General features: G+C 39.7%; 1 protein-coding gene across 1 annotated transcript; it reads left to right on the top strand.

Moving 5' to 3' along the window:
• Positions 1 to 631: 631 nt before the first annotated feature.
• RPL7 (ribosomal protein L7) lies at positions 632 to 6819 on the top strand (the record flags this gene model as incomplete). Its single annotated transcript, XM_009877315.1, has 6 exons — positions 632 to 734; positions 1223 to 1389; positions 1975 to 2112; positions 2467 to 2576; positions 3660 to 3870; positions 6755 to 6819. Coding segments are annotated over 5 exons (727 nt in total), but the record flags the coding sequence as incomplete, so codon positions are not given.
• Positions 6820 to 24270: the final 17451 nt, after the last annotated feature.

Here is a 24270-nt window from a genome sequence, read left to right as displayed (position 1 = left end):
TGGCTTGGTGGGCGGGCGGTGCCGCGCTGGGATGCTCGGAGCGGTGTCACGGCCGGCTGCGCATGCTGAGGGTTGGGACTCACTCGGGTAGTCGGGGCTCTGTAAACGCTGATCTTGCACGTTTTGTCACATCTCGGATTTGAAATTCTTCGTAAGTTTAAAGTCCCGTGAAATAAATTTCAGAGTAGTGCCAAGCGGTATATAGTGCCAAAGTGTATCTTGAAATGTTTATTAAAGAGAAAAAGATGAGCTTGAGACAGGCTTGTGTTACAGATCTATTTATTACAAGTTAAACCACTCTCGTTTCATTGCAAATTGGATTTTAGCAAAGCATGGTAAAAACTTGTCACTCAAGTGATCTCGATCTTTACGGTTGTGCACGTAGTTTGTGTGCAACTTGACAGCGAGTCTTTCAGACTCCATTGTCTAGTATCACCTCTCAGTGAAATGTTCGGGCTGCATTGAGCCTTGGGAAGAGTGGGAATGAGGAAGATGCCTCAGTGAAGTGGCTTGAGGCTGTGAGGCCTGTATAAGTATTGCATTAAAGTGTTTCTGTTGATGTTTGTCATATGGAATAAAGGCCAGTTTCTTAGTATTAGCTAAAACTTTATTTATTTATTTTTTCATTTAGAGCAAAGAAGGTGCCATCTGTACCGGAAAGCCTGCTCAAAAAGCGGCAGGCTTATGCAGCGCTACAAGCCAAACGTCAGAAGAAGATTTTGGCTATAAAAAAGGTGAATACTTCACGACTCCTTAACTTGAATTGCTTATTTGTTGCAATGTCAGCTGCTACTGTTGAAGAAACGCAATACAGAAGTTTTAGAGGTGTAGCACATTTTTATTTTTTCAATATTTTGGACTAAAAATGTTTCTCTTATGTGTTTTTTGGCCATAACAAACCAGTACTGGGAAGAGTAAGGGCAAAGTGTACAGTTGTCCATAAGATTAGACTTCTACAAGGCAAGAGATTATAGCCTTTGTGAGGGGAAGTTATGCATGATAACATTGTTCAAGGTAAAGCAGCAGTGCTGTGTAAGTGTTCCAGATTTTCTAGCATATCACTGAGAGTGATTCTAAACTCCATGGTATGGGCAGATGTTCTTTGATCTCTGTTTTTTTGTGGGAAGTTCTGGAATATGATGGGCTATCTGAGGGTGGTTTTCATGTGTGCATTAAGTAGTTTAAGTAAAAGCATCTTAAATAATTTTAAATTTTTTTTCAGCACCGCAAGGCACAAAGAAAACTCATCTATGCAAGAGCCCAAGCTTACCACAAGGAGTACAGGCACATGTACAGGCAGGAGATCCGTATGGCCAGGATGGCCCGAAAAGCTGGAAATTACTATGTTCCAGCGGAGCCGAAGCTGGCATTTGTGATCAGGATAAGAGGGTGAGACTGAATACAGATTCTGTGCTTAAAAGCACTGAAATATTTTTTTTTCCTGTTACTTGTGTGTTTTGAGTGCTTAAATATGTAAATAAAATCAAGTCTTTCACTGGTAGCGTTATTTAAGTAATCGCAGAATCATTGTGCGTGGTTATGTCTGCTGCTTTTGGGAGTCCCTGCTTAAGAAGAAGGCAAGGCTACAAATACGTGCAGACAGTTGTTCTGTTTCATCTTCATCTCGATAAAATTACATACCAGTATTCCTGATGTTCTACTAAGCTTTGTTTGAAGTGTTTGCTTAAATTTTTGATACAGTGTTGCATGATTAATAGAATTATGTTTAGGAGGACATAAGGATCGTTCAGGATCGTTTCACTATAATGCTTATTTTAATTCTTATGGAAATAGATCCATTTTAACTTAGTAAATTTACTGTATGTATGTAAGTACTAAGTTTTCTTTGTGTAATTGATAAAATAGTGGTGCATTTCATATGGGAACACTTATACTGTCGGATTTTTTAAAATGTGGTACTTGGTGTTTTCTGGGATAATAGATTAATTGAGGCTTTTCTCCTATGTTCTCTAGTACCAATGGTGTCAGCCCTAAGGTCCGCAAAGTACTGCAGCTTCTTCGTCTGCGTCAGATCTTTAATGGCACGTTTGTAAAACTCAACAAAGCTTCCATCAACATGTTGCGGATTGTTGAACCCTATATTGCGTGGGGGTGAGTGAAATAACCAGTTTTATCAAATCAGGGAGCAGATGTTGAGCAGGTTTCGCATTTTGCTGCACTAGACTTGCAGGTTTCCCTTGTGTTCAAAATCTTTTTGTATCTTCTGTGTGCTTTCCCTGCTTTGAGTTGAAAATACGACTTAAGGCAGTGCTTTAAAAGGTAATAGTTATTAGATAATGATTACACTCATACAGCGTAAGATTTGCTTCTCTGTTGCTTTTGTATTTACTTTTGGGTCATACTGAAACTATCTTAAATTGTTTGTTATGGAGGTTTCATTTGGGGTTGTTGGAATGTGGCTTGCAAAGACTTAACATTCTTGGTTTTCTTACTTGACTCTTTCAGTTATCCCAATCTGAAGTCTGTGCACGAATTGATCTACAAACGTGGGTATGGCAAGATCAACAAGCAACGCATTGCTCTTACTGATAACTCCCTGATTCAGAAGCGCCTTGGTAAATACCGCTTCGCTTAACAAAACAAGAAACCAACTTGTGTTTGGATGATTAATACAAAGCTGGACAACTGTCCTTACTTGACTCTAGAGAACATAGTGATTGATTAATAATAATGTCTACCTTTTGTCTTAATGGTTTAATACAAAGCGAGCTGCAACTAATTTCTGTTATGAAGTATGGAAACCCAGTGTTAAGAACCAAATTTTGGCATTTTAAGTGTAAACTCCTTGGCTGTCAGTAGATCTTTCAGTAATGAAAATGAAGTGCATGAGGAAATAAGCTTATATATAGCTTTGAAGTTTTGAACTTAAGTATTAGATAGTGTTTATGTCTTAGACCTTGATCTGGTAAACAGACTTTTTAAACATTCTGTCAGGAGAACTAACTAGTAAAAGTGATTAGTTTATTTAGTAAAAGCAAGTGTGGTGGTCATTTGGCAGGAAATAAGCCTGCTTTAGGAGCCTCCTTTTTTTCAGTCATGCCAGGAATGAAAGTAAACACTGATACATCTCTCTTCCATTTTTACCAGTTGTTTTCTGTATTACTTAGAATTAGACTTTATCATGGTTGTGCCGTTTCCAGATGATCATTATATTGGTACAGATACTTTCCTTTTTAGCATTGTATTTTACTAGCAATTGGCTCTTACCATGTCACTGAAGACTCTAGAAAGGCATTAAGGAAATGTGCTATTGCATTACTCAGTGGCTTAAGTAGTTCTGTGAATTGCCCTGAGCTACAGGTAACTGTGGTCTAAGTGTATTTAATTTAGCTTTTCTTCAAAAAACCAATCTGTTTTCCTGAGATGTACTAAGTGGGGCTTATTTTTTGTTATTGCTTGTTGCTGACTACACATATTTGGCAATTGAAACTCGCGCCACTTGCTAAATGTAAGAACTAAATAATGTTGAGTTGACTGCAGTTGATCCATTTTAACTGTAAAAATCAAGTAATTGGCTGTGGTGTTTTCTGACTTCCTGAACTTTATAAAAATAAGTAGGTATGACAGTAATAACTTGATTTTAGCTTGTTGACCACGGGCTCCGTAGTCTTTCTGAAAACAGTGTTTCTGAATTCTAGGAAAGCTTGGCATCATCTGCATGGAAGATGTGATCCATGAGATTTACACTGTTGGCAAGAACTTCAAAGTTGTCAACAACTTCCTTTGGCCCTTCAAGTTATCCTCTCCTCGGGGTGGAATGAAGAAGAAAACGATCCACTTCGTGGAAGGTGGGGATGCTGGTAACAGAGAAGACCAGATCAACAGACTCATAAGGAGAATGAACTAATGGTGAGATATGACCAAAGGTTAATGCTGTCCATCTCTGTGAGGTAGACTGCAGCCATTAAATTTTAATATTTACTCACTCATGCTTGGGTGGTGCCTACAGTATAAAGCTGTGTGGACAATACAGCCTGCAGTTTGTTTTTAAAGTGTTACTAAAGCTTAAACATTAGTGGAGAAATTAAATTTCAGTATACTACTTCATGTGAGTGGGAAGTATGAACATTACCAATAATGCTTAAATTTGTTTTAAAACCTTATTTGGGTTTTTTGATGGGAAACTTTGAGATATTCGCTGAAGTCTTCAGCCCTCATTAAGGAAGTCTTAATATGATCTTGTGATTGCAAGTACAGTGGTTTTTTAGGTTGTCTGATTTCTGCTGTAGAAGCCTTTTGAGGATTGGGAGAAATTAAGTTGCATGTTTAGACCATTTTAATGGTCTACATTTTCAATTTGTTCAAGCTTCAGAGGATTCATTTTAAGCTTTCATGTCACCATGACCAAGGTGATAATTTTGAAAGACTTATTTGGCCACTTGAATGGTCTGTCCTTTAGAAATGAGAAGGTCTATTAATGCTTAAAGCCCTTTGACAGTGACAGCTGAGTCCTGAAGTTAGTATTTAGTTCAAACAATTTGTCTTACCGTCTTGTTACCACTGCTGGTCCTCCTTCAAAGCCAAAACACTTCCTTCAGAGCTTTTGTACTTCCCATTGCTCTTTCCACCTTTCTTAGATGCTAAACTACCTTTGGTGTTGCCTGTATCTTATTTTCAATAAAGGATAAATGCCTTTTTGGTGTGACAGGTGTGCTGGAATATAAGAAAACTTTGTTGTGTTAGTATGCTTGGAAAAAATAACAGACAGAGACCTAATTTTGCCCAAACCAGTTCTTTCAAAAGGCGGGAAGATATTTTTGGTTGGTTTGGTTTTAGATGTGTGTGTTTTGATTCATTGGTTTTGTTTGTGTTGTAGTTTTTTTGTTTTAGAAATCAGATGTGCAATTTACTTAGGAATTCTTAACTTCCAGAGGGTTGGTTAATAAAAAAAGTAGTAAATAGTAATGTGACTTTGCAGCTTAATACAGATGCTGTTGCTGTTTGGATGAGTTCTCTGAAATTAACTTTTTTGAAGGGAGGGTCGTCTTCTAAAAATGCTTTTATAGCCAGCAAGGCGTAGCAAGTTGAGCTCACTGAGGTTTGCTGTCTGCCTAAGGAGCTAAAGGAGACCTCTGAAATATTTTTCCATTTAACTGACAGCTTTTTTTCTTGAAGCTTTTTTGTCTGCTCTTTCTTGTTTTTCATTTCCCCCAAGCTTCTTGCATCTTCTTGTCTCCATCTGTGAAGTAGCAGTTTTAAAGCACTGGTTACATGTGGAAACTTAACACTTTAGGAAAATAATTTCTTCCCAGGAACAGTGTTCTTCCTGGGAACAGTGTTCTTGTAAATCTTTTTAGCTCAGCTATGGGAAGAACTGGGTAACTTTAAGAAGTGGAATTGATGTAATCTTTGGTGCTTGGGGTGATGCTGTGTTACTCATACTAGCATTCTTACAGAAATCTTGCTGCTCGTGGCACAAACTGTTACAAGTTAGTACTGGCAGATGTTTCCCTTAAGTTAGTGCATGAGCCTTTATAACAAAGATTGAGCAAAACTGCTTTCACTTTGTGCCCCTGTCTGGTTTCTGGGCATGAGATGGAAACTGTAATTTTTAATTGAAACCGTGCAGCTTTTCTCTCAGTGTAGGCGCTTTCTCCTCCATCTTCACTGACAAACACCAGAAATACACTTGTGGTCTTGAGTTTTCAGGAGCTTTTCTACAGGAGGGAAGCTTCTATAGTTCCCTACTGCAGTGACTATAAATGCCTCTGAGAAGTACTGTATTGGCAGAGAAACTAGGGATATTCAGGTGGTTGCTCGCGTTTTTCATTGGACTTAAAGCTCAGTATACCGTGTATTTAGCAGACATCAGGGCTTTACTCCATCTTTTAGTTTAGGAACTGACCTTGCAGTTTCTTCTTTTATGCCTGTAAGCGGTTAATTGTTCTGCTTGGTCTGCAGACAAACATACCTCTGGTGTAAAGCTAGGATAACTGATCGTTTCTCATCTCCTGCACTTCCTGTTCCTGTGGTTTTCGTACTGTTCTTAGTAGAGTGCATGTTTAAAATATAAGTAACCTACATGTAGGGAATAGAAGAGTGTGTAATTTCTACTGATGTAATGGGCAACTAGAGCAATAGGTTCAGATGAGATGCTAGCAGTAATCTTAAGTACTGTCGTTCTGAAAGGCTACTTATATGAAGATGAATATTCCTTTTCCCTACGTGTAGATGGTTTCCTTTCTTGCTAAGGCAGTAGTCTTAAATAAATGGAAAATAATTAAAAAACCCATAGAAAACTTCCAGTATGGACTCTTTCATATAGATTGGGGAAAAAAGAGCATAGTACTTGATACAGAATTTCATTATCTGTTAAGCAAACTTCGTAGAACAGATCTCAGGTCTGCATTTTGCTTTTAGTTTTTGTATGTAAAGAGACCCTGAAACGCGCTGGGAATAGTTACTGCAGCAAAAGTTAGAATACGCACAATGCCTTGCTATGTCTTTAAATACCAAGTTCCCCCCTGCTATGCTTTTAGACAAAGAGCAGAATAGGTACCGGTAGTTCAAGATTAGAAACATTTATCTTGTTATTGCTGACACTTGAAATCTGTGTTTTAATACAGAAGTTGGTTATTGTGTGCAAGACTATTAAAGTCTTAAATCCGGTGAAATAAAATTAGTATTTTCAGCTCAAAATATAAACTGTAGAAATATGGTGATTCTTTGGGTTGCCAGAGTAGTTTCAGATCTGCACATGTCTAATGATCCTTTATTTTTCTTTCTCTTTCAGATTCAGGTGCCCAGCTGCAATCTTTAATAAAACCATCTCTGTTAATAAAACCATCTTGCACAAAACAGTGTCTCATCTTGATTGGTCTTCTTTTGTGATCTTTTCTCTGGTGGTGGTGGTAGCTATGTTAACTTTCGAATAGCCTGTTTCCAAGAGCCATGTGTAGTTTGAATTAACAGTAAATTGATAATACTGTTTCAGCTTGTCCAAGTTTAGAGCTAGGCTGGCCACTAAATGCGGACAGATGCTCTCTAACCTCTCTCCCTTCCCAAATGGGAATGGACTTCTATGGATTGGAAAATGGAACAGCTTTGTAATAATAGCACTGATAAGGGAATCATGAACATAATAAATCTGTACAAACTTATTCAAAACTGATATTGAACGAAATTCCCCCTGCCCCTGATAGCAGTCCCCACTGGTGCTGCAGAGCAGGCAGCGCAGGGGGAGCCCCAGGCCCAGAGGCGGAGGAGAACTCGATACAGGAGCTGGATTCAGGAAGTCAGGATCAAAGGCAGAAGATGGGATGGAGTCCTCCCAGGATGCCAGCCATAGAAGAGCCCTTAACCACTGTGATCTCAGTTTTATGCTGAATGTGATGTATATGGAATGCAATACTTTAGTTGGCCACCTGTTCTGTCGCTCCCTGGAGGTGTGCCTTTTCATTCCTTGCAACCCTTTTACCCTCTGGCACCACCAGCGTATTACACAGGATACAGCAGTGACCTTGGTCGCTACAGGAGCGAGTATAAGCAGGAGCCTTTCTGCATACAAGTCCTTGGTTGTAACTGTAAATATTGGGTGTTATCACTTCTAGTAGCAGACACTGCAACAACACGCTGCTAGCTTCAGGAAGCACAGCATCTTAGAGGAGGCTGAGCTGAAAAGTAAAATTGCTGAGCAGGATAGGTTCTATTTAGCTCAAACCAGGACAGACCTTTTAGAGGAAGAAAGTTTGGAAGGATTCATGCAAGTAAAATGTTTTTTGAGTGGCAGCAATGATTTATTTTTGTTGTGCTTAAAAGCACAGTAAATCAAACTGAGCTGTATGCTCTTGACAAGATTCCTACCTAGTTGTAATGACAGCAGAAAGCTGTGAGAGATTTTTCTATGTAGAGACAGGAGTAAATCATGATGTTCCTAATGTGTTAAGATCCTGATTTTTAGATAAGAAGTTCTAGCTCTGAAGATGTTCAGGTATTTTTTACCAAGGGAAGCATGAAATAGTTTACAGAATAACAATTTACTTTCCACATTCTAGATAATTACTCAGCTTTACATAATTAGTTTGCAGTGTCGTATTTCAGGTACTGTCGAATGTGACGCCACAGGATTTCTGAGGGCATGAGCAGTAGTTTATAATGTGCAGATCTAGCAGAGTACGGATTAGAAACCCAAGGACTGATAAAATGTAACTGCTTGCATTCAGACTGGCTTCTTGTCTCACAAGCACTTTACTGAAGGAGCCTTGGCCTGCTGAGGCATTTGGGACAACTAATCAAGGAGTTGCGTCTGTTGACAGAAATGCCTTTCTGGGTGACAGGCAAGCTGTGTTTACATACTTCACTGATGAAGGATATCCATTTAAAAATCACTGGCGTTGATTACTTCTTTTCCAGCTTATGCAAAACCTTATTTCTCTACTTCACTTTCAGTACGACTTGTTAACACCAGCACTAACTTATTACAGCTTGCTGAAGCCAATTTTGTTTTAAGTAACTCCGGAAATTATGATAGCAGCTTGACTGAAAATAGTTATGTGCTTTTGTTTGTTAATGTGACATTGGCAAAAGAGCTGAGTGTCAGGTGGGTCAGTGTTTCCAGATACTGGACCAACTGAGTTCTAAAACATAAAGTGGCAATCCTCCTATTGTGAGCTGAGTTCTGAATTCTGGTGACACAGTTTCTTGTGTCTGAATGCAAAACCTTTGTCCCTTTAAGCTTCGCTACACTGAATAAAAAGTTAGCAGTTCCTTACAGCAGTGCAAGTAGTTAGTCTGCCAATACATGCCTGAAAAGGGTTTAGTGAGTGAATGAGGTGAAAACCATGAAGTGCTTCGTTTGTTAGGCTTCTTTGCAAGGTGATAAGCAGTGTGATTTACAAGGGAAAAAGAACATGTTCATAAAGTTGCTGGATGAAGGAAAAATAGTCACTGCACTATTGGTGGGAAACATCAGTTCTCGTCTTGATCTTGTGAGAGTACAATCTGACCTTTCAGCTTAAAACCGCACCAATGGACAATGAAATCCAGATATTGGGGAGACTTACCAGAGAGAAGTTTTCTTGACTTCAGTGACATTGTTCATTTGTTTCACGTGGTAGAGTTCTTCCTTTGCTTTGCTACAGGGTTTTTAGTTGTTTCCTTTTGACTCATACCTGTATTCTTAACAGAAAAGCATTTCATGGATACAGTGAAGCTGTACAAATGGATAGGGAACTTTCTGTGATAGTTATGGAGAATAAAAGATTAACTCCTGAAGTTAATCAGTGTTGTAGGACCTTCTTTGATAAGAATGCCCTGTAGGTCCCGTTTTGTTTAAATGAATACATGCACTGAAGCATTAGTGAGGAGAAAGTTAATTTGGTTTTCATGGTACTTGAGCAACTCATTTTTCTTACCTGCGTCTGAAATGCGCTTTCAGATAACAGCTGCAAAATGTTAATACCTAGTATGGGAATTTAATATTAAAGCACAGCTGTGTTTAAACCAGTAATCTTGTGTAGTTGGTCAACTTTTCTGCTAGCATAGCTCTCATGATTTTTAGTACTGCTCTTCAGGCTTGTCCCATTGTAGGCACTTACAGAAATAGCTCATGATCTGATAGTTAAGGTCAGAGTTTGCACTGGAAATGAGGCATGATCCACTCATGAATAGTAAGTTTTAGAGTATTTATGAAGTAATTTGAGTTAAAAATGTAGAAGATGAAGACAGTCACGTGGTCCCTAAACAATAATAATGCAAATCCTTTGTCAACGTTCTGTGATAAAGTTCAGGTTCTTGCAAACATGCTGTTATTTTCTCACTATCCATAACTGCCAGCTGCTGACGCATTCTAGAATAAAATTTCTATGAACTTTTATCCTCTTTCAGAATGACCAGCATCTTCCTTTTTTCCTCAGAACTGAAGCCAGAAGCTTTACCTAATAGTTATTGGAGAAGCAACAGGAGGCTGTTTGGAACACTAACAAGTCACAAATATTTCAGGCGTTCTGAGTTTTATAGGCTTTACAGTTAATTGGTGTTCCTTTCTTTACCGGTGTCCACCTCATACAGTATGTTTCACTATCACCAAGTGTAAAGTCATACATCTGGAAACAGAATGGGAGCCCATCCCAAAAATCAATGTTTTGAGAGAAAGTTAGGAGGCGTGATGGATAGTCAGCTGAACATGAGCTCCCACTTGGCCAAATGCAATTCTTGGATACATTAAAAAGGGAATATCAAATGGTACGGGGGAGGTAACACTACTTTTGTTCCAGTAGTGCTTATACTAGTGCCAAATGCAGTATCCAGTTCTTGTGCCAAAAATCAAGCACATGCCTTATAATATTTGGAGAGCTTACTTTAAAGGCAGACATGGTTACAAAATGAGTATCTACCTACAATTACATCCATGGAGAAAAGTAGTTTGATAATAGAGAATCCTTTGATCTAACAAAGCCATAATAGGATGAAATGTCTTGAAAGTGAAGCCAGATAAATTCTGACTTTAAGCAAACAATTTTAATGGAACATAATTAGACACCGGAACACTTAACCAGTGGTGTGCCAGATTCTTTGTCTGGTCATTTCTAAATTGAGGTTTGGGGTTTTTCCCTTCCCTTAAAGCGTATGCTATACTTCTAAGAGATCTGATGAGGGCCTCCTGGGGCCTCTTACTCAGCAGAAGAAACTAAATGCAGGCCTTCAGATTCTGAAGTGGTACAAGTTAGAGCCTTGTTTGAAGACATCTGGCCACCCACAGTGAAATTCAGAGTGTTGGTGGTGGGTGTTATGCGCCTCACGAGGGAATTTGGAGTAATGCAGCACACAAAGTGGCAAGACACCTAAACCTTAGCATAAATAGTGCTCTGGAGAGGGATGGTAGAACTTCACATACCTAACTTGTATGGGCTTTGCTGCTTCTGCCTGTTTGGAATTCAGCTCTTACCTGAGGACTTGGACCCATGTGTTCTTTAGAGAATTAAGCGGAGCTTTACTATCATTTCTGAGTCCCTAGCAAGCAAAGTGGTGATCTTGCTTCATACAACAACTGTCTTGCTCACACTTAGCAAACTAGATGTATGGTTTTTGTTCAAACTATCTCTTCCACCTCCCAGTTTCCAGAAGACTAACGTTTTCGCAGAATTGCAGGTGAGAAAATCTCTGCACGTTGCTCCTTATTGAAGCTGTGCCAAAGTCTAAGGCAACTGCAGAGCAGAGAGAGATAAAACTCTGAAAACAGTCAAGCTTAGAAGGAAACAAAATTTTAGTCTCCCAAATTCCAGGCAAAATATTCCACTCAACTAATTTAATTTTCCCACTGTAGTGGGATTTGATTTTGTCTTCAAGTATCTTTAATGTGATTGTGTCGATTCTCTTCTCTGAAGTTCCCATTCTTGGCATACTTGTGTTTTCTAAAAGCTTGTGTACCATAGCAGACAACTCCACGCATCTAGGATCTCCAAAATATCTTTGCCCTGCCTAATACAGGTTTAAATGTAAGTAGGCTCATACAAAGTGAAGTTCTTCATGACTGAGAGGTTTGAAAAATCAAGTACTGAACTCATGAATTGCAAGTGATAAGAAACAACAAGGATATTCAGAAACAATTTTCTATACAAAGTTTCCACCGTTTTTCAGTCTGTCTGTAGGTGATCATACCAGCCATTTCTAGCCCAGTCCATGAAAATGAGAAGTACTTGTGACCTTCGACATGTTGCAAATAAGAGCAGATTTTCAAAGTTCAGAGCCATAAGCAATTTCCTCGGAATTATTTTTCTAAAGATAAAAAACTCCACAAAAGCAGTTTTTTATCTGCTAAGTATTTCTTCATATAAACTACTCATTGCACCTGATATCTTTCATTATGAAATAAGTAGGTATTTGGTTGGAGAAAAATATGAGAAGTGAGGGAGTGTACAGTCATAGGGCTGTGGGGTGTATATGGGGAAGAAGCCACATGCAAAGTAAAATGTAGGGTAGAGGAGGAAAAGGGAGCAGAGGGAGGTATAAGCAGCAGTACTACTCTTTGCTTGCTTAGCACTGTTTTGGCAGTGCAGAGGGGCTGTAAATCCAGTTTAACTAGCCAGCATGCCACATGCTTTACATGCTTCCCATCCCATGTTGCTCTGGCAGTCAGAAGCGTTTTGTAGGATTTAACTAGTCTTTGGAGTCCTGGAGTGCTGGCCGTCTGGTGGTGAATGCTGCTGCCCAGGCCCTGCCGCCGTGTTGTGAAGCTCTGCCCATGGCACGTTTCCACTCCTAATGCACTTTGTTAGGACTTCGGCAAGGATTACTGTGTTTTGCTGTATCCGATCTCATCTGTTATCTGCAATATTACACTCTCTTTTTTTATTGCGCAATAAAATCCAGTTGAAGTTCTCAAATCCTGGTCACTCTGAATATCTCATGTATAGAATACCACAGTAGTCCCTAATAATTTCAGCGCAATATGTTTAAATTTTTGATACTGATACTGCGTATCACACATCTTTGTAACAAGGCCTCTGAGATATAAAGGAATGAGATATAGTGAGCCAAGACAAGTAGGAAAATGAGATTCAAGGAAGGCTCTAAGCATCTCTAGTTTTAATTTGAAACACAGATAACAACAATTTATTTTCCATTTTAATTTTTATGTCAGGTATTATTTAACAGAACTGAACTGTAAGAGAACAAGTTTAACTAGTAGATTGTAATACTGACACTGTTTTGTGCCAATCCTAAGTTTATAATTTTAACTATTTTTTTTTTATAACCTTAAATTATTAATTTCTTTTTGCTATTCCCATCTTCTACTGAAATATATTTTTGTTGCAGGAGAAAGAAAAATTGAGTAAGGCTTTTCTTTACACAAATGGTCTACTAACATATACACACATTCCCTTCGTGAGAGAAGCCATCAGTATTGAAAGCAGCACAAACAGTGGGTGACAGTTCATTTTATTTAGACATAGGAAGTGTTAATTACGTGTTAAGAAGCAATTAAATTATGTAGTAACATCTAAGTCTATAACATTGTCTACTCTAGAAGGCTACAGGAGCCAGGATGTTAATGTGGCATCTATTTATAACCCAAAGAGTGGGAGGTGAGGGGGGTTTAGCTCTGACTACAGTGTTAGCTGGTAGATGATGATACTTTTATTATTATTAAAGTTTAATTTTAATGATTGCTTTCTCAATTTAGAGGCTGTTGGTTCTTTGAAGCTTCTGTATGATCTTTCTGGTTTTACTTCTCATTATTATCTCTGAAAGTACTGCTCTCAAGTGTTTTGAGGCTGTAAAACTTGTAGACAAAAGTCCTTGAAAAATACCCACAACATTCTTTGAATCCTTTTATTTACTTTTACTTACCATATAAAACTAAAGATTAGCTGGATCAATGAAGTGAAAGACTCCAGAGAATATGTATTTTCAACAGTACTTTCAGGCTAGCTTGTTTCCAACACCTTATGAAGGAAAACTGAGTTAATTGCCTTCTAACATCTGGCCTTCTGCTGTCATGGTGTTCATTTCTTCTCTGTTGGGTTTCAGTCCCCAGCTTTCCCAAATGAAGGGTAAATGTTTTTAAATACTGTTCTACAGCCATTTCTAAAGCCTTTGTGTGATAGTATTCTACTTTGAAGTACTGACATCAGTACTATGCTTTTGTTTCTGCTGGGAGAACAGACCTAGACATGACTTGCCAAGGTTTACCTGGCAGAACGAGCTGGTAGCCGAGCCAAGACTCATCCAGAGGCAAGAGGAGGGAAATCCACAGCCTGGAGGGAAGCCTCTGAGATGTGTCAGGAAGTCAGTATCCGTGGCTGGGAATGGGATTTGTGCCAGCAGGTCTTCTGTGAGCAGGGAGGGTTCTGAAGACAGGTCGCTATGACCGCAAATGGGGGGTGATGTACCTGAGAAGCTACCATAACAAAACTGTGGTTGCTGTCCACAACTCCCCAGCTGAGCTATCCTTTCAGGCAGGATTGGGGCTCACTGCCCAAAATCTCATCCTGGATTTAGTCTTCTCGACCATGTATCCCTGACTCAGGTTTTCAGAGGTACCTGGAAAGGTGGTAGTAGCCTGTGCTCTATTTAGCAGACTAGTTTAGCACACTTAAGTGGGAAGAAGCTGTCTGTGTATACTCAGTAATTTCCTGTGACTGAGATGGATTCAAATTCACATTCATCAATCTGCAGCAAAAATGTCCTGCACTTCTCTGAAAATGAGTTTTTCTGAGTAAGGGCTATGCTTTCTTTTGAACTCAGCATTACATATGGTCTGAGTTACGCTACTGGCTCAAGTGTCTTTTGGTCTATAGACATCTATCATGGACGTAAATAAACTTAGACTTCATGTAAACACGCAGATTCTTTGCCCTGCCAAAATGTTCATTACTCTGGACAGGCACAGTAGGAGAATTTTAGTTGGATCCTGTAGTCCTGCAGGACTAAGCTTGTAGGTACACTTTAAATACCAGTCCAGGTATCTATCTGCAAGGGAAAATGGGTCCAGAACCAGGTCTGAGCCAGCAGAGATTTCAGCTGGAGTGAGGGCTGGGCTGGACCAGCACAGGGGCAATATCCTTGGACTACTCCCTCTGGGGCCTGCTCTTTTTTCATATATTCAAAGGAGGAAGGCTCTCTTTTGAAAGCCACTCACTACTTGCTTTTATTAAATTCACATTGGCTTCTTTTCTTACAGTTCTTACCCCTGAGTTCTTTGAAAAATTAAGCTGTGAAAAAAACAGAGAACAGGGATGCAATAACACTTCAATTTCTATCCTTTCCCTTAACATACTCCTTGTCACTGAACTCATTGATTGTCCACTACACAAGTAATCTAAATTAGTAATCAGTTGCATCAGAGTAGCAAGCCAAGACCTGAGATAAATTTGCAGAGCTTTTGTTCTGGATGTTGTAATAGCACTATCTAGAAGACTATTGTTGTACTGAGGAAACTATAAACTAAAATGAATGGAGTTTGTGAATTTAAATGCACTTTTTTGTTAAATGTCTAAGTTATTATTGGTTTTGCTCATTCCGTTGTTGCTTTCTTTTCTTCTTTTACAAAACGTGTCATTGAGCAAAATGGGCCATTTCTGCCTGAATTATGCTTTTCAGAATGCAAATCTTTATTCTAGTTTTTAGTTTCTTGCTACGTTCTCAATCTAAGTGTTCCTGAACCAAGATTTTGCAATGAGAATAAACTCCTCTTAAATTTTTCTCAGAAGCTGAACTTTTGAAGAGAACATTTTTTTTTTCAGTGATAAGCTGTCCATTCTGAAAAAAACAGGAAAGATATACAATTTTTCTTCCTATTTTTTATATGACGTGTTTTAACAGTACAGATAAATTTATGTGGATGACAGTTGTTCTGCATGGGAAATCTGTAGGAAAAGTCTATGTATCCGTGAAGAAAAGCAGGACTTTTCTCCAGCTGGGAATCAGGACGATGAAATTCTCCCTCCGCAGATTATTTTTCCCAAGGATTCCTGTTACTTAACCATCTGCAATGTCTTCTCTTGAAGTGCTGAACTTAAACCTGTGTATTCACAGTACAGCGGTACTATGAGTAGCTTCCAGGTCTTTAAGACCTTCAGGACCCTATCGAGATGCCAAAGTTAATGGTGCTGACAGCTCTATCAGACAGAAAGACTCCTTCTGCAGTAACATGCTGTGGAGACGTTCCTCCTGGTAAAAGCCCTGTACAAAGCTACACATAGCTGAAGGCTGCAAAGAGGCAATTGCTGTAGTGTGTTGAAACTAGTTTATTTCAAACAATTGTGCTTAGACCGAGGTCCAACAATACTACTATTAGTCACATGAAATTTCATTAAAATTGCATCCAGAGCAGGCTTTGGGTGGGAGGAGAAAATAGTCCACAGTCCAAAGGCTGCCTTTTTGCAGCTGGAGCCCTCACAAGTGAAGTACAATTCCTGTGATCAATTTATGGGCTTGGATGCTGTTGAATATATATAAAGTAGGATGTATCAGAGCATATGTCCTCTGCAGAAAGTTTCAGTCACTTTCTGAGAGTTCATTTTGACAAAAGAAGGCACTTGAAAGCATGCATTTGGTTTGTGAGGTCCATGTTCTAGGAATGTGTGGGAAAGACAGGGCACATCGTTTAGAACCAGTAGTAATCTAAGCACTAGAAATAGTTGTAGGTACTCAACTCCACATACCTTTTGGTGTCCTACACAAAGCCTATAGGGACATGGCAGGTGACTGTACCACAATGAATTTGTAAATGAATCTCTAGATGGAGCCAAAACAGGTCTAATGTGTGAGTTTTGCAAACAAATAAATGACCTTAAGATTTTCTACTGAAAGCCTACAGCTATAAAAAAACAACTAATTCCATAACAAATCTCTATATCCACCTGAAAACTGCTGAGGTTACCTACTGATTTTTTTAGGGTTTAAAGTCTAAAGAATTGCAGTCCTCATAGTCTAAACAGTTGCATGTCAGGACATTTTACTACACATTAACGTCTAATATAAAGCTAGAATCCCTTATCTCACAGTAAACATACACCTGTACATCCTTTACATACACAAAATCAGTACGACAATCTCGTGGTGCGTCCTCTAGTACCTGCCTGGACATTAATGGTTTTCTGAATTGTCAGCATTGATAAGTGCCAGTCACACATGTTCCCTTTTGGTGCTGTATTTTTGGAGTGATGTCCGTTTTGCCAGTCATTTACTTACCCAGTGTTTTAGAAAAGCATTTACCAGCTATATTACATGTATAGGCTTAAGAATACCAATACTGTTGTTGCCTAAAGTGCCTACTGATAGTTTAGGATAGACCAAGGCTTGAAACTCTTCTTTTCCTTGAGAAAAGAAATTGCAGAGTCCAAATGTAACACTGAATAAAAATAACCCTTGGTTAGTTTTATATGTTTTTCTTAATTATTTCCATAATATAGACTGTAAAGAGACTTTTAAAAGTTGTTTTTACTTTCATTTTTTTTCTCATACAACTTTATAGAAATGTGTGGTTTCACACACAACAGTAACTGCTGTATCTGAAAAAGTAGGAAAGTATGTTAAAACTGGCCGAATCAAACCCAGTGTTATGAACTATCAGGATCCTTTTTGGCACAGAACCTCCTCTGCCCTGCTGTCTCACTGGAGCTGAAGGTAGCTGCACTATGGGACAGCACCTTTCCAGCCAATCCTGTTCCAAAACTTGGCGAGTTTGTGTCATATTGCGCTAAGACTAAGAGAAAACAACAGCTCTCAAAAATACAGGTTTCTAGACTGTCCCTGAACAACTGCTTAGGCTCCATGGTCTTGGGTGGATGCTCCCAGCCTCACAATTGCTTTCTACCTTGGCAAAAAGGTAAGATCCCAGCAGTGATTGTGCTCCAAGATACTGCAGAATACCCAGTGAAGTGGGTTGAGAACCATGAACGTTATCTTGCGTGGAACCCAGCTGGCACTAAGGGTAACTGCCTCTGGGAACTTGGAAATGATGCTCAGCAAGGGCTTCTGCAGAGGCTACGAGTAACCCTTAGTTGCTCAGTCAGAAGTCCCACACCACCTCATTTTATTTCTGATTTCATTGCGTGAGAAAACTCCTCTTTTTAGACAGCAACACTCGCACACTGAGTGACGCAGAAACTTTTTGCTCCAATTAGTGAATGTTCCTCACCCATAATGTGACTAACGGAAGAACTGCGGTGCATCCATCTCTCTGTAGGCTCAGCTGCAGGGCAGTAATGACCTTTGCTCAGTCTGTTGCTGATGAGAGGTGTCCATTAGGCATAAAATTTGAAAGCAGCTATGGGAACTTTGTCAAGGTAAGAAAAACTACACTCTCTTGCCGTGATTTTTCCCTATCGACCTGCAAAGGGACAATGAGGTAGATCTGGTAAATGTATGCAGAGCCTGTCTTTGCCATTATCTGCTGTTGAATGTGGATAACTGCACTAGGTGATATGGAAGGTCTAGTTCTACCACAGTACTCCTCTATTATGCCTGGCAAAGCACCAAGAGCCAGATAAACATTCATAATGAAATGTCAAATAGTAGAACTTTATCTCTAGTTTCAGAGCAACAACGAAATGTGCTTTATGTGAACAGAACAGTGTGCTCTGTAGTGACAAAGAGCTAACTTTAATGTAAATGAGAGCTTGGGAAACTAATAGAAATGAATCATGAAAAAAATAGCTTGGAAGGAAGTTCTTGAAGTCAATCATCTGATCAAAGTACAGTAACTTCAAAATTAAGTCACATTGCTCAGAGCCTTATCCCATGACTTTTGAAATTCTCCAGAGATGGAGATGCTCCAATCTTTTTACATATCTAAATTACTCTTATGTAATTAAGTTTCCCTCTTCCATCTTATGGCAATTGCATCTTGTTCATTTTGCTGTGCACCTCCATGATGATGGAGTCTGGTTCCATCCCTCTGAATACCTCATTAGTCCTCTAGAGTTTCTGTTTTATTGACATACCTTTTGGAAGGCCCAAAACTGGACACAGTACTCAAATGTAGCTTCACTAGTGCTAGGTAGAGGGAAGTAATCCCTTTCTTCACTTTACTTGCCATGCTCTAGCTAACATAGTTCAGTATTCAGTTAGCTTTCACCATTGCAAGAACACATTTGTGGGCTCATGTCCACCAGGACCGTCATACTTTTTCTGAAGAAAGGTTTCTTAAATCTAGTTTAATGCCCTCCCACTAGGTTAGCAGGTATGTTGGCAAATATACCTTCGACTCACTTTTTCAGATGGATCCTGCCTTTCCTCGGCATAACTCATTCTTCAGATTCCCATGGTCTTAGAGGCCAAAACCCTTCTGATGACACTGACCAAACAGACAGATACTGAACTTTATTTCCACTCACGCATTCAAGCAGATCAACAATCCTGCCCAGCTTGGGGTCATCTGCAAACTTACTGAGGGTGCATTCAATTCCTTTGATAAAGGTATTAAACAGAACTGGACCCAACACTAAGCCCTGGGGAATACCACTTATGACCAGCCACAAACTGGATTTAGCTCCATTCACCATCACTCTTTGGGCCTGGCCTTTTAGACAGATTTTTTTACCAGGAAAGAGTATACCTATCCAAGCCACGAGCAGCCAGTTTCTCCAGGACAGTGTTGTGGGAAATGGTGTCAAAGGCTTTACTAGAGTCCAAGTAGAAAACATCCACAGCTTTCCCCTCATCTACTAAGAAGGTCATCTTGTCATAGAAAATCAGGCTAGACAAACAGGACCTACTTTTCATAAACCCATGCTTGACTGGATTTCATCACCTATACATGACACGTGATGGTACTCAGAATGACCTGTTCCATAACCTTCCCCGGCACCGAGATCAGACTGACAGGCCTGGCCTTTAGTTCCCCAGGTCTTCCTTTCAGCCCTTATTTTAGAGAGGTTCCACATTTTCTAACATCCAGTCCACTGGGACCTCTGCATTCAGCCAGGACTGCTGGTAAATTATTGAAATTAGCTTTGTGAGAACTTCTGTCAGTTCTACCAGTACACTTGAGTGGATCTCATCTGGCCCCGTAAAACTGTGTGTGTTTAAGTGGAGCAGCCGGTCACTAACCATTTCCCCTTGAATTATAGGGGCTTCATTCCACTCCCAGCCTCTGTACGGGGTACCCCAAGAACTCTGGGCTGGGTACCCCAAGAACAACTGGGTTTACTATTGCTGCCTCTGCACAACATGAGGCTTGGGCTCTTGTCTCTCCTTGTAAAGGTCCCATCTTCTCTTCATCCTCTCTAATGCTGCTGTATGCTCAGCTCCTCTGTAGTTCCTTCAAATGATTGCTCATCCAATGACTTGACCAAGGCCCACTTCATCAAGCAACATTGCTGTAGCCCCAGCTATGTTCTCAGGCAGGAGTACCCAGCACTCTTTGCAGCCTGGGACCTGTATGGCTGCATCCTCCTTTACAAGCTGTGTCCAGAGGTGCGCCTCTTACAAACGCATCTCATAGCTTCAACTTCCCATAGTGGGGAGGTAGATCACGTGTTATGCGTATGACTGTAGACAGTCACTTCACAAATATAGCTTTGAATTGTGTTGGTCTTCACTGCATGACTACATGCAGCGGCTTGCCATCACATGTCAAAAAGATTTCAGGTTTCTGCTGTGTGGCCTCCTGCCCCTTTTCCTCATCTCTTCTCTTCTTATGCCTCTAGTCTGTGCACAGCCTTTGCCTCTAGTTATGAACTGAGTTTGTGTAGGCAAGGACAATTTTGTTTTCAGAATCACTCTGTATTTTATTGCTAAACTTTAACAACAGTGAGCAAGATGTGGGGATTCTGGCAGAGAAAAGAGGTCTCAGTTCATACTGCCATGAAGAGTTGAATTCTGCTGTGTTTAAAAGATTGCAACTGTACATTTCCTAATTTACTATGTGCCTGGCCAGACATCTCAGGCTATTACTCTCAAAATTCTTGAGAAGTCACAAGAGCAATGGGATCTGCATTTTTGCATATGAGTGGCTATTCATTGCAAACACTTTGAACAAACCAGATCCAGAATGCTTCATATTAGGCAACAAAAATCAGCAGGTATGTTGAAATGTACTCTCCGTGTGGAGCAGCCCCTCATCTACAACAACAGTAAAATAACTTTCTTTGTGAGACACATGCACTGTAGTGAGGAAAAGTCCTAAGAGAATTCATAATACTGTCTTCAGAACAATATGTAATAAATCAGTTTGAGGGCCACACACTGAGTAACAAAGGGAAAACATTACTGAATTGTTGTTCGTTAAGTGGGCATCGTTCATCTGATGCACCAAAGGAGGCAGGAGTGCTGCTGAATAAAAGCTTATGACTGCATGATAATGCTACTGCTTATTCAAAGGGTCAGTAAAGGAAGCACATGAGTTCCATGATACAAACTCCAATATTTGTACATTATAGATAGCTTAAGCTGCATATAAGCTTCCAACCTCAGTTATCATCAGCAAAGTTTTTGCCTTTTTGCTGAATGAAGACCAAACCCACAGTGTCTCATACCACTTCCTCAATGCACAGCACAGCAACATCCTACACTGTCACTTTTTTAGGTCATTTCAGAGTTACATCACTAATTGTTTAACAGCCTTCCTTGCTTACCACCACTTACTCAACCAATTTTCCATCCCTCATCCTCTAATGACCTTAATTCATCTGAGGAAGATGATGACAGTGATGAAAGCATGACTACTCAAAAGGAGGCAGCAAGATCATCAGGCTTGTCAGCTGGAGCAGACGCTGGCTTTCTGGGGGCTGGCATTTGTGGCTTTGTGTCTGTCAAACTTGGTTCCTTTTATGAGGCTGAAAGCCTGACCTTAATTTTTTCTGCCTTCTTGTTGCCTATTTCTGGATGGTTACATTTTTCATCATTGTCATTATCTTTCTCTTGCTTGAGTGAATTTGAGCTATCTATCAAGGATGAAGGATGGAAAAAGGAGGTAATGATGATAGTTAGCAATCTGTGACAGACTATATTGGAAGATCTTGGCTGCCAAAAGCCAGCATCTCCTCCAGCTGATGATCCTGCTTCTGTCTCTTCACCTTCCACACCACATATACTGCCCTTATGCACTTGTATTTTATTTAAGTGCCTGTATGCATCTTCCTTCTATTACCTTAATTCTTATGGGAAAAATGGCTTTGCTGTCTGCTGACTTCCTAATCACTGCATTTTTTAGGAACACAGACTTCACAGATGGAAGGGTAAGGTTGTATCAAAGTACCCAGAGGGATAACTGCTTTGTGACATCGATGTAGACGAAAATAGGGTTACACTGGTATTTGTCATCAGTCTCCCATGTCTACTAATACAAGGAAGTAAGTAATCCTTTATCCTTTCAAAACTGGCCAGTTCAGTTTAACACATGAGTGAAGGTTGTTTCAGCTAACCTATGTGACTTTACCAGCAGAGTAGGGAGCACTCTTACACATACTTTTGCAGGAACCTGTAGAGTTAGCAACCTCCAGATGTCAGGCAGTGATAAACAAGGACAGTACCACTAGATCTGAAAGTGGACAACTTCCTAAGGATGTATGACAATGATAATTTAAAGTCAGACTTTCCTACTGCCAGGAAGCAAGATATACTACAGAGGGAATAGAAACCCAATTTAGATTGTGGTTTTTTTCTTATGATTTCATAGCTGTCCAAAGTCAGGAACTGAATGTATTTAACTCCTAATGTCAGGTATCCAGCTACTACAATGAGTGTTACAAAGACTCATGCATCTAGGTTTCATTTAGCATTCAAGATCACAGTGCTGTGGGGCCTCTGCTGGCTCCCTGCCCTGTGGGATAAAGCAACAATATACATTGTAAATGTCTCTTTCCAAAACAGAAGAATACTTTATTTTGAGACACACAAGTACAAGTAAGAGAAACCACTTCCCATAATCTTCAGACCACATGTTCCTGGAGAACTCCATATTCGTAAACGTTTTTTCTCCTATCCATATTTACACAGGAGAAATGTAATTAGAGGTTAAGATGAAGAAGGCTCTTAGCAAGAAAAACAATCCAGCAAAGCATTAGAACTAGCTTTAGTAATTCTTTCTGTATTTCTTGTTCCAAGAAATAAACAATCGATTATTTACTGATGTTGCACCACAGGAAGGGTGCAAGAGCAATAGAGATCTTGGGCTGATATCAGTGTTTTCCATGACAATAGTTTGCTTGAGGTAGTCTTTCTAGCAGTCAGGTCTTATTGCAAGATTTCATCTATCACTGGTGAGAAAGAAAAGAGAACACCCACAGACACTCTCTTCTGGGAAGTGGGCAAAATGACGGTCTGGTTTTCTGCCAGCAAATAAACTAACAGCAGCTAGATTTCAGTCTGCTGTAGAGATTTCTCACAGACAGATTCTCCCTCAGTGGAATCAGGTTAATTCCTTTTGCTTGTTCAGTGTTTTCTTTCAAAAACTGCATTACTTTACCCAGGAAATTCTCAGTATTTAAAAAATACTCCTAAAAATTGGCAGATTTGACATTTTTGAACTGAGGCATACAATGACCTCTGAGTATCTAGAGTAATAAGGGCTCCATTACTTCAAATTATGAATAAAAAAGCTTTGGAAATGTGATATCCAGGGGAGACATTACGGATAGCATGACAGGGATGCCTCTGAGTAGCTCTGCATGGAAGTGGTTCAAGCTGAGCTGATCTTTTTAGTGTTAGCTCCGGCTTAACGTTGCTACTTGGAAGTAGATGTTGTACAGAAGTTCTGTACAGTACTGTTGTACAGTAGCTCTTCCTCATGCTCCCCAATGCTCCAGGGAAAATTTATTAGTTTACTCATAATCCTAGACTACGGCTGTCTTAGAAATTCACACAGTGGAGATCATGAGTAAATAAGCCTTCTGAGAATCTAAAGACCACGGGAGATGAGCCCAGAGGTCTATCACAGAATGACTCTCACCTGAAGGTTCAGCCAGGCTGATATTGAGACTGACCTGTTAGAGCTCCAGGCAACCAAAGTGAACTTGTGCAGAACCCTTCTGCACTGATGAAGCCTACCTCAGCAGCATCCTTCTCTGGCTTGTATGGAACCAGCTCAGGGGACAGCTAGGCTAAATCTGTAACCACAATGGTGTTGAAAACCAAACTACATTAGTTCATGTGAGTGCTGCACTAGTAAGCACAGCTGGAAATGAGTTGGCTCTTAAAGACACTAGCTCTGCATCTGGGATGTGTTTAAAATCTGTACCTCAAATAACCCCAAAAACTGAAGGCCGAGTTCAGTGATGGGCATTGCTTATTTTTATGATGAGCTTTAAAATATTACTAATGTTTCATTGAAGTTTGTGCATGTAAAATCTACAAAGCCTCAACTCAAGACTTGTATGTTCTAGGAAAGCACACCAGCAAGTGTCATCTGCAAAATCAAGACATAGTGAGGTCAGCTTTATACAGATATAGCAAGAGGGAATGAATACATATGTCAATCCACCCCTTAATTATTTTTGAGTAGTGTATCTGGTTTGTAGATTAACTATACTATAGACAAGTGCCAGGATGGTAGAAACTACCAGGATTTATTAACTAAGGATGGAACTGTACTAGCATGGCTACACTGCTTCTAGGGCAAGTTTTCAACAGTGCATATCAGTAGATTGAGAGTTAAAAAAATGACCGTGGAAAAAGAATTTTGACGGAAGAAAGGGAAAGACCAAGGCAACAAATGATAGGCAGAGGTATGTTATTTTACTTATTTTTTATGGTTTTTTTTTTTAAAAAAATGGGTAGGAGGGAAGAAACTCTGAAGCAATATAACCATGAAGACCAAACCAAAGCAGTTCAGGATAGTTTGTCATGAGATTGTCATCTAAA

This window comes from Apaloderma vittatum, unplaced genomic scaffold (assembly GCF_000703405.1).
Source record: "Apaloderma vittatum isolate BGI_N311 unplaced genomic scaffold, ASM70340v1 scaffold25789, whole genome shotgun sequence".
NCBI lineage: Eukaryota > Metazoa > Chordata > Aves > Trogoniformes > Trogonidae > Apaloderma > Apaloderma vittatum.
This window is presented reverse-complemented; position numbering and strand designations above follow the sequence as displayed.